This window comes from Melopsittacus undulatus, chromosome 10 (genome assembly GCF_012275295.1).
Source record: "Melopsittacus undulatus isolate bMelUnd1 chromosome 10, bMelUnd1.mat.Z, whole genome shotgun sequence".
Classification (NCBI taxonomy): Eukaryota; Metazoa; Chordata; class Aves; order Psittaciformes; family Psittaculidae; genus Melopsittacus; species Melopsittacus undulatus.
In genome coordinates, this window is record NC_047536.1 from 17,662,363 (window position 1) to 17,678,447 (window position 16,085).

Genomic DNA, 16,085 nt, shown 5'->3' on the forward strand with positions numbered 1-16,085 from the left:
GTCCCTGTCCCTATCCGCAGCCTCAGTCAATCTCTGTCCCCATCCCTGTGGGATGGAGGGGCACACTGGGACCTGTGGGCACTGTGGCAGAGGGGTTGAGAGAGGGGATGTGGGTCTATGGGGGCTGAAGGAAGTGGTAGAGGTTGCAGAGGGTTTGAAGGAGGCACGGATGCAGGAGGTGATGATGAGAGTGTCTTGGGGATGTGGTGTCCTCATGGGGAGCCCTGCAGGGGGCTGGGGGCAGGCAGAGGTCCCTGAGGGCAGCAGTGCCAGAGGCAGGTTCTGGATGGGTGATGGGGAGGGGAGGGTGTCAGGGGGGACACATGTGGCAGAGCATGGGCAGAGCTGTGGTGCCCAGGGAGGGCAATGGGCATCCAAAGCACTTGTCCCCAGCCAAGGGTGAGCAGGTTGGGGTATCAGGGGATGCTACAGCAGAGACCAGTGGTACCCATGCAGAGCCTACGGCCTCAGTGCTCATGAGACAGGCACCAAGAAAGGATGCATTTATGCTGCTGGGGCTCTGGCACGTTCCCTGTTCAGGAACCCCTTGTCCCCCCTTCCCTTTCCCCAGGACATGTTGTCAGACACAGCCCATTCCTGCTCCCATCCCTGCAGCTTGTCCTGCTCAGGACACAGCTCCCATTGCTTCACCAGCCACAGCCCGCCTGCGCCACACACGTGTATATCCAACTTGGAAATAAACTGCCGTTATCCCACCGGCCTGGCTCTGATCTGTTCCGAGGGGGCCTGCGCTCATGGTCACCTCCTGCTGCTGCTGCATGGACACCATCCCAGTCCCCAAGGATCATTCCTGCTCCGTGCAGGGTGACAGCATCCTCATCCCCAGGGGTCATCCCAGCTCTGTGCTGGGGTGACAGCATCGTCCCCAAGGATCATCCCTGCTCCATGCAGGGTGAGAGATCCCGGTCCCAAGGGTCAGCCCTGCTCCGCCCCCTTTCTGAGCCAGAAATAGCCGCTGTCCCGCGCTGGACCTTGGCATCTGCTCTGGAGCCCAGCACGGGTTGGGGCGAGCAGCAGGAGCCCTGGGGTGTCCTGGAGGACCAGCGGGGCCACCAAGAGCTGGTGACCACAGCTTGGCTGCAGCCTCATCCCCAGCCCAGCAGGAGAGCATCTTTGGTCCCCAGGGACATCCCCTGGCCAGGTAGGGGATGTGAGGTCCCACACTGGGGTCAGCGGGTGGGTGGCTGCTTGGGGACACTCCAGTCTCAGTGGTGGGGCCATCACCACCATGGGGTCCGGGTATGGTGTCCCCAGAGTGGGGTGCCCAGTGCGGAGCTCCTGGCTGTGTCCCCAGCTCCGGCAGGGTCAGGGTTGTAGCTTCCACAGCCTCAGGGCTGAAAATAGCTCTGCTAGAGCAGAGGTGCCCTGCTCAGCTGCAGGCTGTGGGGGCTGCTCCCAGGGGGCTCAGGCCATGAGGACACCGGCTCATTGTGGGCAAGGAGGACACTTTCTGCCCTACAGAAAGGCAACGGGCAGAGGCTGAAGGGCAGCGTGCTTTGAATGTTCTCTTGCATCCAATAACTGAATGGAGAGCCGAATAAGGAATGATGCTGGCCAGGGCAGATGCTCAGCCAAGCCTGACCTCTTCCCATGGAATGCCTGGGGCTGATGCATCCCCATGCTTTGTGCCATCCCAGGGCTGCCTTTCTCTTCCAGCCAGGCAGGATCCATCCCCCTCGCACAGAGCTGCCCCAGGAGCACAGCAGCAAGGAATGGCCATCATGAGAGCAGGCCCTGAGGATGGTAAGGGGGTGCTGGGGGTGCTGCCAGTCCCGGGTCCGTGCTGCCTTGCGTGCCCAGGGGCCAGACCCAGCTCTGGTTGAGGCCCCGCAGCGTCTCTGTGCCTTGGTCCCCTCTCACACTATAGCCCCAAGGGGCAGCCATTGCATGTTGGTGGCTGGAGGGGTCCATGCATGGGGGTGGAGGAGCTGTTAGAGCCTCTGGAGCTGAGCTAACTCCAGGATAATTGCACCCACTGGTCCCTGGCACAGCTCCGGGTGTAGGCACAGCAACAGGAACCCCAGTGGATGGAGGCCGCTGTCCCTGCACCAGGCATGGGGGTCCTCAGCCCTGCAGCAGCCTCATCTGTGGCTGTGTTCTCCCCTGCCCCCCCCCAGAGCCCCGGCTGGACCTGGGCAAGAAGGTGAGCACCACGCGGGACCTGATGATAGAGGAGCTCTCCCTGCCCCACAACCGTGGGTCCCGGCTCTTCCAGCAGCGCCAGCGGCGGATGCAGCGCTTCACCTTTGAGAACCTCAGCAGCCACAGGGAGGTGGGTCTGCAGCTCAGCCCCAGCTCCAGCGGGGACAGCCCTTTCCCAGCAGGGAAGCGATTCCCGGTGCGCTCAGGAGTGTCTCAGCCATGCAGTTACATGGAGATGGGAGAGCAGGGGTGGCTTGGTGGGATGGGTACGATAGGGGCAAGGCTCAGCATCCACCAAAGAACAAGGGGATGGCACCAGTCCCTGTGTGCATCACTAACCCCTTCCTCGCCTCCTGCAGCTCCCAGGGCCGGGCGGCTCACAGCACACAGCGGGAGGTCACAGGGAGGGAGCAGCAAATGAGTGGATGGTGAGTTGGTGAAGGAGGCTCCAAGATGCTTCCAGCACCCTCTTCAGCCCCAGCCAGGGCAGGGGGAGCACCCTGTGCCCATTGAGTCTCCCCTCTGCAGGCAGGGGAGGATGCTGGGGGCCAGCAGAGTTACCACTCCGAGCTCCACGTGGCAGCATCGCCCCAGGGCGGCCCCCCTGAGGTGCCCAAGAAGACAGAGAAAGTCCTGAAGATGAGTAAAATCCTCAACCCCGACGCTCTGGCCCCAGGTAAAGGGCACCTGCACCCCAGAGCTGACACCGCTGTCGGCTCACAGTGAGAGGCTGCGTGCAGCGAGCACCAAACCCCTTATATCTATAGACACATAACAGGTATATCTGTTGTATGTTCATATTCCTGTACCCACATCAGCCCATATCATCTCTTCGCCTGCGCAGGGTACTCAGGTCCCCTCAAAGAAGTGCCCCCAGAGAAGTTCAATGCCACCGCCATCCCCAAGGGCTACCGCTCCCCATGGCACGACCTCCTTGGGGACAAGGCCGATGCTGTGCTCAGCGAGTACCTGCCACCCATGAGACCCTCTCTGTGGGACTTCAGGAGCTTCAACAGGTAAGGCTGGCCAAGCAGCAGGCACCAGCATGGTGTCTGGCCCTACCTCAGGAAGCAGCTTGCATCCTGCCAGGGAAATGCACTGTTCCATCCCATCTTTATACAGCACTCTGCGGCCCCTCTGCAAAGGTCCCTGCCTCCAGCAGCTCCCACATCTCCTAGTAGGTCCACCACTGTGTTCGTGCAGCTTGATCTCACTGGGTAACCTCAGGGACGAAATGTGGGAGGACTAATTCCCATGCACATGGTCCTGGAGAAGGAATGGCTGCTGTTGCAGGCAGGCTCAGCTCTGGGCTGGGTGGAGGAATGGCACAGATAGTGTCAAGTCTCTCTCCTAATGTCACTAAGGTATCCAAGCAGCTGCTGGAAGCAGTGGGGGGGATAAGGTTAATCTTCCCACAAAGTGCTAAGAGGTCACCAGATTCCTTCCAAACACCTGCTTGAGACTGAAGTCTTCAGGCCATTGAGGTCCTGCTGCTCAGCCTGGCAAGATCCATGCTTTCAATGGAGTATGGAAGGCTGCTGCCTCCTTGCACCTCCAAATCACGCTGGGGTAGAGTTTGGGACCCTGGATAATCTCATTTCTGGAAAGGTGCTTGGTGGGGATCCAGGAGATGGAGATCTGGTGGTAGCAAAGCATCAGCAGCCCAAAGGTAGGATAAAGACAACTGAGTTTTTAAGCTGAACATCATCCCAGGGAATCTGCAAACCGAGGTCCTGGCTCTCCTCCTTCCCAAAAGCTTCTTCCATGAGGATGACAGTACATTAGCCTTGCTGGCCTGGCCAAAGTCACCTTCCAATGGACAAGTTCCCACTGGAGCTCCCTTCCAGGGCACAGCACTGCTCCCTGTCACACCCCCATCTGCCCTGGTGGTGGGCCTCTGCTGGCAGCAGCTTTCCTGAGCCCACAGTCAAGCTGTATTCGAGTTGAGGGGGACACAAGTGTTGGGCTTTGAGCTCTTGGCAGAAGGAGCTGTTGGGAACTACAACCCCTCTGCATGGGAATGGTGTTCCAAAGGGCAGAGGTCTCGGCTGGTGTAGCTGAGATGATGCTGCCACCATCCCCCTGCTGCTCTTCTCTTCCTCAGCCCTGGGGCTTTGCTGTGTGGCGTGGCGAGGGGCACAGCACAAGGCTGCTGCACACCCAGCCCCCCTGCATTTCCCCTTCCACACCAGTGAGTGCTGCAGGGCACTGGTCTGCGCTGCAGTGGGGCTGAGGGGGAAGAGGGATAACAGAAGGGACAAGCAAAGGGGCGGCAAGAGCTGCTCCCTCAGGTTTTCCTTCCCAGAAGCTTCCCTGGAGCAGTAACATCCAAGGAGGTGCCATAGGGGGAGAACAAGGAGCTGCTGCACACACTGAGCTCTTTTATTCAACATTTACCCATGTTCCTGCCTCAGGATTTATTTCTGGATGGGGACTGAAGCAAGGGCATGTCTCTGAATAATGCTTTCCCCTGTTCTGTTTCTCCCTTCTCACATGCTGCCTTTCTATTTAAAGTCTTGAACTGTTATTTAATACAGATGGATGCTAATTTAACACCAAGCCTCTCGCCACCTCCTCTAATTCTTCACTGAGGCATGAAGTTTCAGAGAGCCAATCTGCTTTTAACTGGGCTTTTCATGATCTTCCAAGCTGTTGGCTTTTAAATCACTTCTCACTTCATCAAATACCAAACTGCAGAAAAACAAGCTTTTTGGGAAAAAATCTGCTAAGAGAGAAGCCAGTGGTGTTGCCCAAAGCGAGGTGGATCCCAGCTCAGCTCACCCAGGTCACAGGGCATGTTCACCATCTCAACAGCAACTGTGTTAAAGCAGACGTTAAGTCTGGTTAAAGTTGGGATTTATCCAGGCTGTGATGTGAGGACAGTTTGCTGAGTTGCACTGCCTTAAGAGAGTAAACCCAAGCTTTGGAAATGACTGTCATTTCCCAGAAGAGAGAAAGTTCCTGGAACAAACCTCTCTCTTTTACCTTTCCCCCCCTTATTTCTCTTCTGTTGCAAAACTGTGCCACGTTACTCATGTTCGAGCAGTGCTTCCCAAAGCAAATATTCCCAGCTCTGCCTCATTGATAGCTCAGCCTCTATGTGCTGCTCCAAAACCAACATTCTTGGCTTCTCAGAGGCTGTCACTCTCTTCCCAAATCCCTTTCCACATTTCTCCACAAAGGGATGACAGCTCTTGCCCCCACACTGCTCCTCCTGTTAGTCATTGTTGAAAAGAAGCTGTCCCACAGGCAACCTCGAGCCAAGGCCAAGAGAGAGGCAGTTGCCTACACACGTGCTAGAGCCATCAAGAGGCAGCACTATCGGCCCCAGCCCTCTGCAGAACACATCAGCTGTGGACAAGTCACTTCCTAAAGACCAGAGCGTTTGTTACCATCACTTGCTCTCTTAATCTAACCCCTTTCACACACAGCTCAGCTCTATTGCCGGTGGTGGAGCCCATCAAAAGAAACTACAGTGAAGGTAACAACATGCTTCCTCCCTCCCATTCCACAATCACTCAGGCACCAAAACCCACTCCAGCTTGCTAAAGCTTGAGCTGAGGTTGGCTCTGTACAAGCACCTCCCTGGGCTGGCAGAGGCTCTAACAGCATCCTGGGGAGGAAGAGGAGGGTTATCACTTTCTACAGGCCTTGCTAGGTTACCGATGGGCTCAGTTACTAAATCCAGACCTGCTTTTTCTCTCACCTTCACTACTCACAATCCCTCCTTGTGACACACTAAATCTGCTGCTTCTCTGCTGCAGGACTCCCGCCCCATTTGACAGAACACAGCTCAGTGAGCTGTTCTTTGTGCCTGCCACGGAGCTGGACAACCTGAGCGCTCTGGAAGTGATTGACCACAGGCGTAACTTCAACAGGGTGCCGCAAGGCTGGGTGCGGATTCTACCGGAGAGCGACGAGCTGTAGCACACAGGCTCCCTTCCCCATCACCACGGATGCTTCTCTTGCTAGACTCAAGCACACTTCACACTGTAGGGGAGAGAGGAGTAAGTGTTCTCAATGAAAGCCAAGCTGCTGGTCTCTGGTTGTTGCCTTCTTCAGCAGGATTTGAACAAGCCCAAGGTTGGGACCATTTTGAACCCCCCTTGTACCTGCCACTGACACAAGGGCAGCCAAGCTCCTGTCACTAACACAAGCACAATTCCATACAAAACAGCCTGTACAGCCTGTCCTCATGGAAAATGGCAGAAGCACTGGCTGTGGCACACCAAGGTGTCCCACTGCTGCTGCTGCATTGACACACAAGACCTGCTCCAACAGATGGAGAAATTCCATCTTCAGGACAACTCTACATCTGTCATTCCGGTCAGGATAGCAAGAGGAGGTGATAATTGAAGAGCAGCAGCAAAACAAGTCACCAGAGGCACTGGCATGTTAAAAGCTGTTACCCAGGGCTTGGCTGGACAACAAAAACAAATGAGGAACTGGAAACCTGCCTGTTCACGAGCACAGCACACCCAGGGTATATGGGAGATGAACATTAACTGGAAACTTGTGTCCCCTTTTCCATAAGCTTCTGGCTGGCACTTGGCAGCTGATCTTTTCCCCTTCCCGCTGCTATCTGCATGCCTTGCTTAAACATCTAAACCCTTTGATTGACTTATGCCAGATTTGCTTCCCATAGCCAGGCAGTAAGGATCACGTCCTGCCTGGAATCACTGCACTGCAGAACTGCACCAGTCTGAAGACACCGCTAGGGTATTCTGGTAACTTCAACATCAGCAGGAGGGAAAATGAGCACAGCCACTCCAGAGTAAGCACAGGCTGCTCTCTGAATGTGAGCATCAGCAGTGACACACTGTGGGGGACACAGCTACCAACAGGCTACAGGACAGTATCAGAGCATCTGGAAATTCCTGCTCATTGCTAACAAGAATCTCTAACTTCAAGTGCTTCCATCAGGTTCTTAATGTTACCTTCATTTTATCTTCCAAAAGCAGGAGCATCAGCATAAACATTTCTTCTTCCACCACCGTGGTTGAATTGGGCAAGTAAATTTGCTGGTAAAAAAGCAGTTAACAGCTGCCTCAGGTGTATGTGTGGTGCTGTGCAGATCCCACACAGGGAGTCTGCTGCCACAACACACCATTCAGGTAGGAAACTTTAACTGAAGGGAAATGGAAAATGCAACTGGAAAGCAAAAAGGTCCTCTCCTTAAACATTAAAACCGATGATCAAGGACTGTTACAAAGCTCTCTCTCTCTCCAATTTGCCCATTAGCTGTAGAACCTGTGTACCCCTGGGGAGCTGGCTGGAAGTAATAAATGAATTGTGACAACATAAAGCCTGTTTGAATTCCAGATCTGCCTGCTCAGCGCTCACAGCTTTGCATGCAAACTGGGGCCAGAGCTGTGACAAAGGCTGCAGCCCTTCCTCATGCACTAGCAGGCCTCTGCCTGGCCTCTAACACTGCCCTAGAAGGGCTCTTACAGAAGCTAAAGCAGTAACCTGTGCCCAGAGCCCAGCTTTTTCTCCAGAGGAAGCCAACCATGGCCCTGGTACCACATCCCAGAGCCTGACAGCACCAGTGGCATCACTGAGGGCAGCAGGTAACACCCACTGTCATCACCCACTCTCTACCTTGGCTTTGGTAGCAGCCAAATAAAATTCCCAAGTCCTCAGACACTGTCTCCACCAAGCAGGGTCTAAGCAAAAAGTTGAAAAATTCAAGCATTTTAATGTATTTTTTTAAAAACCAAGCAAAGCTTCACAACAGGTCCCATCACGTGTTGCTGTACAGAAAAATGTCCACAGATCCGCTGCATGAACGCAGCTGACGTACAGATGCACCACCTGCTCGCATGACCTAATCTTATCTTGCTCAAGACATGCAGAATTAGAAGTGAAGCATGAAAAAGGGGTTGGTTTGGGGTTTTTTTTAAACCAGAAGTCAAAAAAAAAGAAGGGGGGAAATTCTGTGGCAATAGTAAGGCAAAGCTCATGGGTTTGGCACATCCAATACGCTTGTTTTCTGGCTCTTATTCGGTCTTTAATACCTCATTGGAATAATAAGTCATTAGTTACCTGACAGAGAAGAGTCTCTGGTTACCTTTACACAGTCCATGGTGTTCAGACTGAGGACATCAGATGGGCTTTAAAAGGGTTTGGTTTTGTGTCTTCCAGCAGTTTATTTAAAAGTGTGCAAACGGGATACACGAGAGCAGTCATTCTGGTACACCCGATCCACAGACTCCTGACAGCCCTTCTGTCTGCCCCTTCTCTCCCTAAACCCCCCACCCCTCAACACTACATGGAAGATCTGGGATGCATCCACAATCTGATTAGCTAGCAGAGACAAGGAGCTCGGCCTGCCCAGCGTCTGCAAGCAGGGAAATAAGGCTGCTCTAGCTCACCCACAGCTCGACATATGGTGCTATCATAGTAACTAAAAAATAACATTTACTTCAAGGAGGAGGGTGGCAGGAGGTGCTAGGGGTTGCTGTGCTTCCCTGCATGGGCACCCATCCTCTGGGGATCTTGAGATGGGTAGTGAATGGGGCCTGGGGCTCGCATGAAGGGAGGTGGTGGTCCCATGGCGTGGAACATGTGTGGTCCAAAACCTGCAGAAACAAAGTTGGCAGCTTCAGACAAACAGAACAAGCAACACATGTACCACTGCTTGAAAGTGGCACCAGAAAACAGCTGTCTTACAGCTGTGCCTAGAAATGTGCATTTCTCCTGAGACTCTTCAAATCCCCAAATGCCTTCCCCTCTATCCAGTACAACTGGGGGCAATCCTCACCCAACACACATCCTTCCTCACAGATGCCAATCTGATGCTTTCAAATGCAATCAAATGTTTTCTACTGAAGCACAGAGTAAACCAAATACATCCACAAGTGTCTGATGTCACATAAAACAAAGGGTCTCCAGACAGATACATACACAGCCAAACGCAGGCTGGCATTCAACCAGTTGCAAAATTAACCTTTGAAGTTCAAGTTAATGTGGCATTTACACAGCCAGCAAAAGCACTGAGGAGGTCTCAGTACCAGGAACAGGGATCTCTGACATGCCTGAGAATTTGCAAGTGAATACATACCATGACAGCCAGCTCAGTTTAATTAAACTGTGCTGACAGCTCATTTTAGGTCATCAGTTTACACTGCATGATCAGGGATGAGGAAACTCAGCTCGGGGTATGCATCAGTGCGAGAGAACAGCAGAACAAGGAGGACTTGATCATTCTAACCCCCACTTGTAAGGGAAACACAAGTACCTGGAGGTGGTGGTGGAGCAATGCCAGGAGGAGGAGGCAAGGCAATGTTAACCACGGCTGGAGGGCCACTCGGAGGTAGGTTGAAGTAATTTGCAGAAGCCTCCTCTTCTGCAGCTGGAGGAGGGGGGAGGGCTGCACAAAAAGTACATGGTGGTTATGGAAAATCTCTCAATCAAGACATGCAGAGGCGTCTGCCTTCAGAGAGAGAGGCGCAAGAAGCTCTTCCACAAGGACAAAGTGATACTACTATTGCACGTATGAACCAGAGCAATAAGGACTGCACTGAAACTTCAGTCACCATTTTCCTTCACCCAAAACTAGCTTTACTTTTTCCATCATATGACACTTAGTGGATAAGGAAGACATTAACCATGTGTGGGTTGCCAGTACCTCAAGACCTAAGTAACTTGAATTCAGCTTTACCTTTTCACTCATCACATAAAGAACTCTTTTCATCAAGAATCTGCTTCTAGACAAAGCTTGCCTCTCAATCCCAGCTGGATCTGCTGCAAACCTATTGTAGGTAACTGCTCTGGGCTCACCACTGCCTCTACTGCCATGAACTCTGCTACTGCTCTCTTGAGGTTTAGCTCCAGCCTCTCTCAGGTCAGCATAAGTTTTTCAGAGATGCAAACACTCCTTTACCTCCAGGGAGTCCTGGAACTGGCTCTAGCTTTATCCCAGATTCTGTAGTACCTTCCTTGTCCTTATCTTTTCCTCTTGCTGCCTGGGACCTGAAAAACAGACAAAAGTTTGAGAACAAGGATGAGAAAAAGCAAGATAGCAGATATTCACACCACCATAGTTTCACATTATCTAACCCAGACCCATTGCTTTAGGCCAAAGATGAAAAATTCACAGCCCATCAGCAACACCTGGTACAGAGTGTGCAAACAGTGCTTAAAGGAGACAGTGAGAAACAAAACTACAGAAACTCATCCATAACATTCTACCAGGAAATCCCTTACACAATTTGTGTCATCTCCAACCCAGATCCCACTGTTAAAAGAAAACCAAACTGTAAGAGGTCCCTGACTATTTACAGATCAGTACTTAGTCCAGGGTAACACCCAACCCTGCTATTCAAGGCTGCACAACTGAGTGAAGAACCTTGTGGCAGAATCCTCAAGGTTTCCTCGCCCTCACTCACCTTCCCCATTTGACATTGAGCCTGCGGCCGTTCACAATGAGCTTGTTGAAGGATTTCTCAGCAGCCACTTCTGCTGCTTGGCGGGTGGCAAACTGGATGAAGGCGCATTGCTGCCTCTGCACCACTGTGATCGTTCGGATCTCCCCAAACTGGTAAAAGTGATTTCTGTGTGGGGAAAAATGAGGGTTATGAAACCTCACTCCTTCCAGCCACAGGGCACACAGCACTGTGTATCTCACCATGTGCCAAAATAGTTATGCTCAAATCCTTTCTTTTCTCCATAACTAGTTCAGAGTAACCATTAGAAGTCGAGTCTCTTATCCCTCTATAAAATTACGGAGCAATAAAAACTCTGCAGCAGCTTTTCTCAGGAGCTAGAGAGGCTATGGGACTTTCTTGTATCAAATGTAACACAGTATCCCAAACAGGTCAGGATGACTCATCTTTATAGAGAGAAATTTTAATCAAAGCATTTGAAATGTGCCTGTTTACCGTTCCCCACTAAGCTGGCACTCCTCTGCATTTCCCCACCAACCAGTTCCCCGTTAAGGAAAACTGAAAACCAGATTGATTTTTTTCCTCTTCCAAGAGATCTTCTCACTTGGAGATGAGCAGTAATCAAAGCTTCAAATACCACGTCAAGGGCAATACAAATTCATCAACACACCTGAGATCTGATTCAGTGATGGTATCTCCAAGCCCTCCAACATACAGTGTAGTGATAGTCTTGTCATCAGGGGGGTCCAGACGAGGCATGGTGGATGCTCGCTTCAGGAGTTTGTCAGCCACAGGATCATTAATTCCATAGTAACGATCTTTGATGTTCTGATCAGCCAGAGGATCGTCTGGATCTGTGGGTTTCTCATGTCTAAGGTTCAGCAAACATCACTCACAGTCACATCACATTAAAATCACTGTAACTTCCCTCTTCCCTCTGGTCACTTATACGTTAACCCTGTTCACACAAACATGCCAAAACGAACAAAAAGCCACAGGAGCTTAAACTGAACCAGGACTGCCTCAAGCTGTGAATGAATGGCACTTCTGACAGCTCAGTGCTCAACACTACACAATATAACAGCTGGATTTCAAATGGCCTCTTGTTCAGAGACAAAGATCTCTGATTGAGGGGACTGACGCCAGAAAGGGAAAAAATGAACTATGCAAGAGCAGAGCTACGGTCACTGCTTCAGCAAAGCCGTTCAAGATCACACAGCTGATTCCTCACAAACCAACTTGCCACAACAAAGATTCATCCACTGGTGCTATGGCCCAACTAAACCCAGGTTTCAAACTGACCCCAATCAGACCGTTATATCTACTGTCCCCTGCAGCACTCCCTGTTTTACTACCCCAAGGGGAGCTGTATCTGACAGTGGTTAACAAATTAAGTGTTTAAGATGTCTCTGTACCTGTAGGGACACTCTTCTCCTCTCTTGCACTCTCCTTTTACCCAGAAGGAACAGATGTGAGGACGATTACGTTTGTAGTAAGGAGTAGTCCGAGCCAGCTTCAGCAGCATGTCACTAGTAGATGTAGCTTTTCCCAGGGCACCAACTGGCCTAGTGCCATCAGAATTGGATATCTAAACAGTAGTTCAAATGCAAATAATTACGTATAAAACACCACTGAAAACTCATGCACAGAATAAGAGCAAGCAAATGATTTTAAGATAAGTTAGGTCATTCCTCTCTTATATGCATCAACACAGAAAATGCATGACTATAAACTACACTCTCTTACCTCTCGTTCCATGTTCTGGGTGTAGTATTCTTTATTGACATCAGATTTAGGCATTTCATCTTTAAGGGAGAGTCCTGCATCCCGTACTTGAATAGGCAAACCTGGAATGAAACAAATCAAACAAAAATAAATCCTTATGAAGCACAAGCTGAAAGAGCAGAAATAGTTACTGCAACCTGCATAGGCCAGAGATAACTCATGTAACAGCTCAAGCAGACCATGCTGCCCCTGAGCCTCAGCAGAGATCTACTCATCAAGACTTGCTCTTCTCAAAGACTATCCAGAGACATGCACACAGTGAGACATTGCACCAGCTTTCATTTCAGAGGCAAGCAGCTCCTTCTCTTAGTTCAGAGGCAAGAGGAGCAAGCAGCTCCTTCTCTTAGTTCACATTTTTGGTACACACCATATTCCAGGTCAAGCAGACAGGTTTGACAGACATTCTTCAGCTTGCTGCACGTTTGGCACACTTCTGTCTTCTTGAAGCGCATGCGAACACCAGGGCACCAGCGGAACACTGTGAAAGGCCTGGCACAAATCTAACAACAGAAAGTCAACACTTGTATCACTATCACAGATTCAGACCTTAAGTATTCGTTTGTATTTGGTGCCTTACTTGGACAGGAGAAAGTCTTAGGAAGGTTTTCTGTCGTGATGTTTTTTGATTCATTACAATAACCTGAATGCTAAAAGCAGTTTAACTCAAAAGGAGAAAGAAATTCCCCTCCATTCCAGGTGAGGTCAGTATCGAGCTATTAGAGATAGATCACCAGTTAAATTAGAGATAAATCAGTCATCAGCTCAGCAGCAAGCCCAGTGAGAGGTTATGAGGCTTCTGGTCCAGAAGACAACTACTTCTTCTCTATCTCATCTGGTGGAATGATGCTTTTGCTTCCATTGCATGTATAGTTTTTGGAAGGAAAGCAGGATTCCAACACATACCTTCTCCCTGCCTCAGATGACAACTGACAGAAGGAGCAAAACACTCCTTTAATTTCTCTCAGTCACAATAACGCCAAATGTTTCTTGCTCTCTCAGAAATACTCATGGCTTATGTCTCAGACAGCTAACACATAGCCGTGAACAGCACATGCACAGCAAAACCTAAACTCCAGTTGTTTACGCACCACTCATGAGTGAAAACAAACTTCAGGAGAAAACATGAGATCATCTAAACCACAGAAATACCTTCAAATCTAGTATAACAATATTTGTAATATCTAATTCTAATTAACATGAATCAATCCTAAATCTGTCTGAGCACTCTTTCATAATTTTGCTATTTTAAGGCTGTCTAACACCCATAGACTGACCTCAAGATTTATGTAGTTACACAAATGCTCTAAGTTGTTAACCCAAATAAGCCAATGGTTTTCTTAACATCAAAATGTGTTATTCCAAGATGTGTGCCAGTTTTGACATCCCTTCTTCAAAAGACAACAAACATACCTTGCATTCTTTTCCATATTTTTCTTTGGTCTGAAATACAATCAAAACCAGAAAAAAATTAAGTATCATCAATTTCACATAAACCATGACACACATCACTGAGGTTACAGCATGGGTTTTTTTTTCCCTTCATGCTGCATTTTGACTCACCCACCCCCATGTTTTGGGCTTTCACCTTGGCACAAAAACAGGACCGAAAAATAAGAGAGGTAAAAACCTCTCAATTAATTTTTTATTTATATTCATTCATTAAGTAATTCATTAAATGTAAAATCAGAAAGCCAGCCATGTCCTGGGCTGCATCAAAAGGAGCGTGGCCATCAGGTCACCTCGCTTAGAGTACTGTGTACAGTTCTGGTGTCCTCAACATAAAAAAGACATGGAACTGTTGGAACGAGTCCAGAGGAGGCCACGAGGATGATCAGGGGACTGGAGCACCTCCTGTATGAAGACAGGCTGAGAAAGTTGGGGCTGTTGAGCCTGGAGAAGAAAAGGCTGCGTGGAGACCTCATAGCAGCCTTCCAGTATCTGAAGGGGGCCTACAGGGATGCTGGGGAGGTACTATTCATTAGGGACTGTGGTGACAGAACAAGGGGTAAGGGGTTCAAACTTAAACAGGGGAAGTTTAGATCAGCTATAACAAAGTTCTTTACTGTGAGGGTGGTGAGTCACTGGAATAGGTTGCCCAAAGAAGCTGTGAATGCTCCATCCCTGGCAATGTTCAAGGCCAGGTTGGATGAAGCCTTGGGTGATATGGCTTAGTGTGAGGTGTCCCTGCCCATGGCAGGGGGTTGGAACCAAATGATCTTAAGCTCCTTTCCAACCCTAACTATTCTGTGATCCTATGAAAAGCACAGCACTGTAAGTCTCACCTCAGACATTACTGAAAGGTGAGAATGAAACAGAACTTTAGCAGCTATTTTTAAGCAAAGATGATGTTACAGGAAATAAGGCAATGGAAAGAAGTAGGCTTTGTCATATCACCTATACCAGCAGTGGGGCTGTGCCTCACAAAAACATCATCATCTCTCTCAGCAAACGATCAGGAAAGATCATACAAACACAGGTCAAATGCAACCAAACTGAGCACAGAGAAAAGCAACACAAATGGACTGGCTCTTCCTGCATGGGGGAAACCAAGGAAAACAAACAGGGATTTAAATCACTGCTGGAAGCCTTCATAAAAGAGTTTTACTTTATTTTTACAGGTGCATTTCTTCATGCTTTAGAAGCTGTGCTCAGCTATTTACTACATCAGCAGCTCATGGTTCTCTACAACACACCATTTACCAAAGCTTTGTGTTCTAGTATTTCCTGCACTCCAGACATTGGACTGTATCATCCTGCTCTCCTTTTCGATTGATCTGCTCTTAAACTGCACACCAAAAACTGCTGAAACCAAACCCTGTTGAGCAAAACCAACTAATGAGGAATGCACATCAACCTCAGCATCTCTTCCTGTAGTCAGGCTTATTTTAGTCCTCAGACCCCAAAAAGATCCAGGGCCATAACAAACAAAAGGAGGTCAAACAGGCACATACCATTCGAATATATGGGTTTTCTCCAAGACATGTCTGGCACAGAATAGGGAAGTCCTAAATTGAGCAAAAAAAGAAGGAAAATGAGGATTTTGCAACAAAGTCCATAATCACAACCATTCAAAACACACTTTTCAAACAATGCTGTGGAGTTAAAAATAATCAGACCATTAATCAAGCCACGACCCAAGGCCCATATTATGACACAACTACGACCCATGGTCTATTCGAAGTAAAACTGAAAACAAAGACCAGGAAAGCACATCCCAGTGACCCCAACTCTCCAGCCCTGCCTGCAGCAGATGTCACCCCCCCCTCGTTACCCCCGCGCCCATTGTTTGCACAGGGCCCACCCAGGAAAGGCCCCATCTCTATAGACCGCCCCACAGGCACACGCCGGGCCCGGCCCTTCCCAGACACCGGACACTCCCAGCCCTGGCAGCGGTGTGGGCAGCACGCCCGCTGCCCCATCCCCGGGAGTGCCCGGCCCGGGGCTCACCGCATCCTCCCAGTTCTGCCGGTTGTAGGTGTTGGAACCCAGCGATGTGGACATGGCGCCGCCGCTACCTCAGCGGGCCCGCGCTCCGCCTCCACCTGCGCCGGCCGGAACTGACGCCACTTCCGCTACGGAGCTGCCAACCAGAGAGTTGAGCGAAAAGGGCGCGGCGGGCGAAACCATCGGGATCAGAGGGCGAGGGGGGAACGGGACGGGACGCGACCATTGGGAAGGGAAGGAGGGCGCTTAGCCCTAATAACCCTTATTTATTTAATAAATATTTTTTAGTACTAAACCCATGTAAAA

The 16,085-nt window shown here is 50.1% G+C and overlaps 2 protein-coding genes across 2 annotated transcripts; one reads left to right on the top strand and one right to left on the bottom strand.

Annotated features, from left to right (window-relative positions):
• Window positions 1-1,733: 1,733 nt before the first annotated feature.
• Window positions 1,734-6,090, top strand: MYOZ3 (myozenin 3). The gene is made up of 6 exons (XM_034067100.1): window positions 1,734-1,764; window positions 2,130-2,293; window positions 2,523-2,591; window positions 2,692-2,839; window positions 3,008-3,179; window positions 5,928-6,090. Exons 1-6 carry the CDS (start codon window positions 1,734-1,736, stop codon window positions 6,088-6,090), a joined length of 747 nt encoding a protein of 248 aa, XP_033922991.1.
• Window positions 6,091-8,160: 2,070 nt separating this feature from the next.
• On the bottom strand, window positions 8,161-15,909 carry RBM22 (RNA binding motif protein 22). The gene is made up of 11 exons (XM_005147197.4): window positions 15,783-15,909; window positions 15,287-15,340; window positions 13,746-13,775; window positions 12,703-12,835; window positions 12,297-12,397; window positions 11,966-12,138; window positions 11,221-11,421; window positions 10,554-10,718; window positions 10,049-10,137; window positions 9,404-9,535; window positions 8,161-8,744 (listed from the first exon to the last, which is right to left on the bottom strand). The coding sequence occupies exons 1-11, from the start codon at window positions 15,834-15,836 to the stop codon at window positions 8,614-8,616; spliced, it is 1,263 nt and encodes a 420-aa protein (XP_005147254.1). The 5' UTR covers window positions 15,837-15,909; the 3' UTR covers window positions 8,161-8,613.
• Between the last annotated feature and the right edge of the window lie 176 nt (window positions 15,910-16,085).

Excerpts from the sequence above, each read along its gene's own strand:
- MYOZ3 (XM_034067100.1), top strand. The coding sequence starts at position 1,734 with ATGGCCATCATGAGAGCAGGCCCTGAGGATG. Across the intron at positions 1,765-2,129 it reads GAGAGCAGGCCCTGAGGATG|CCCCCCCAGAGCCCCGGCTG; the intron begins GTAAGGGGGTGC and ends TTCTCCCCTGCC. Across the intron at positions 3,180-5,927 it reads GACTTCAGGAGCTTCAACAG|GACTCCCGCCCCATTTGACA; the intron begins GTAAGGCTGGCC and ends TCTCTGCTGCAG.
- RBM22 (XM_005147197.4), bottom strand. The coding sequence starts at position 15,836 with ATGTCCACATCGCTGGGTTCCAACACCTACAACCGGCAGAACTGGGAG. Across the intron at positions 15,341-15,782 it reads GGCAGAACTGGGAGGATGCG|GACTTCCCTATTCTGTGCCA; the intron begins GTGAGCCCCGGG and ends TGCTCAATTTAG. Across the intron at positions 9,536-10,048 it reads AGTTCCAGGACTCCCTGGAG|CCCTCCCCCCTCCTCCAGCT; the intron begins GTAAAGGAGTGT and ends CTTTTTGTGCAG.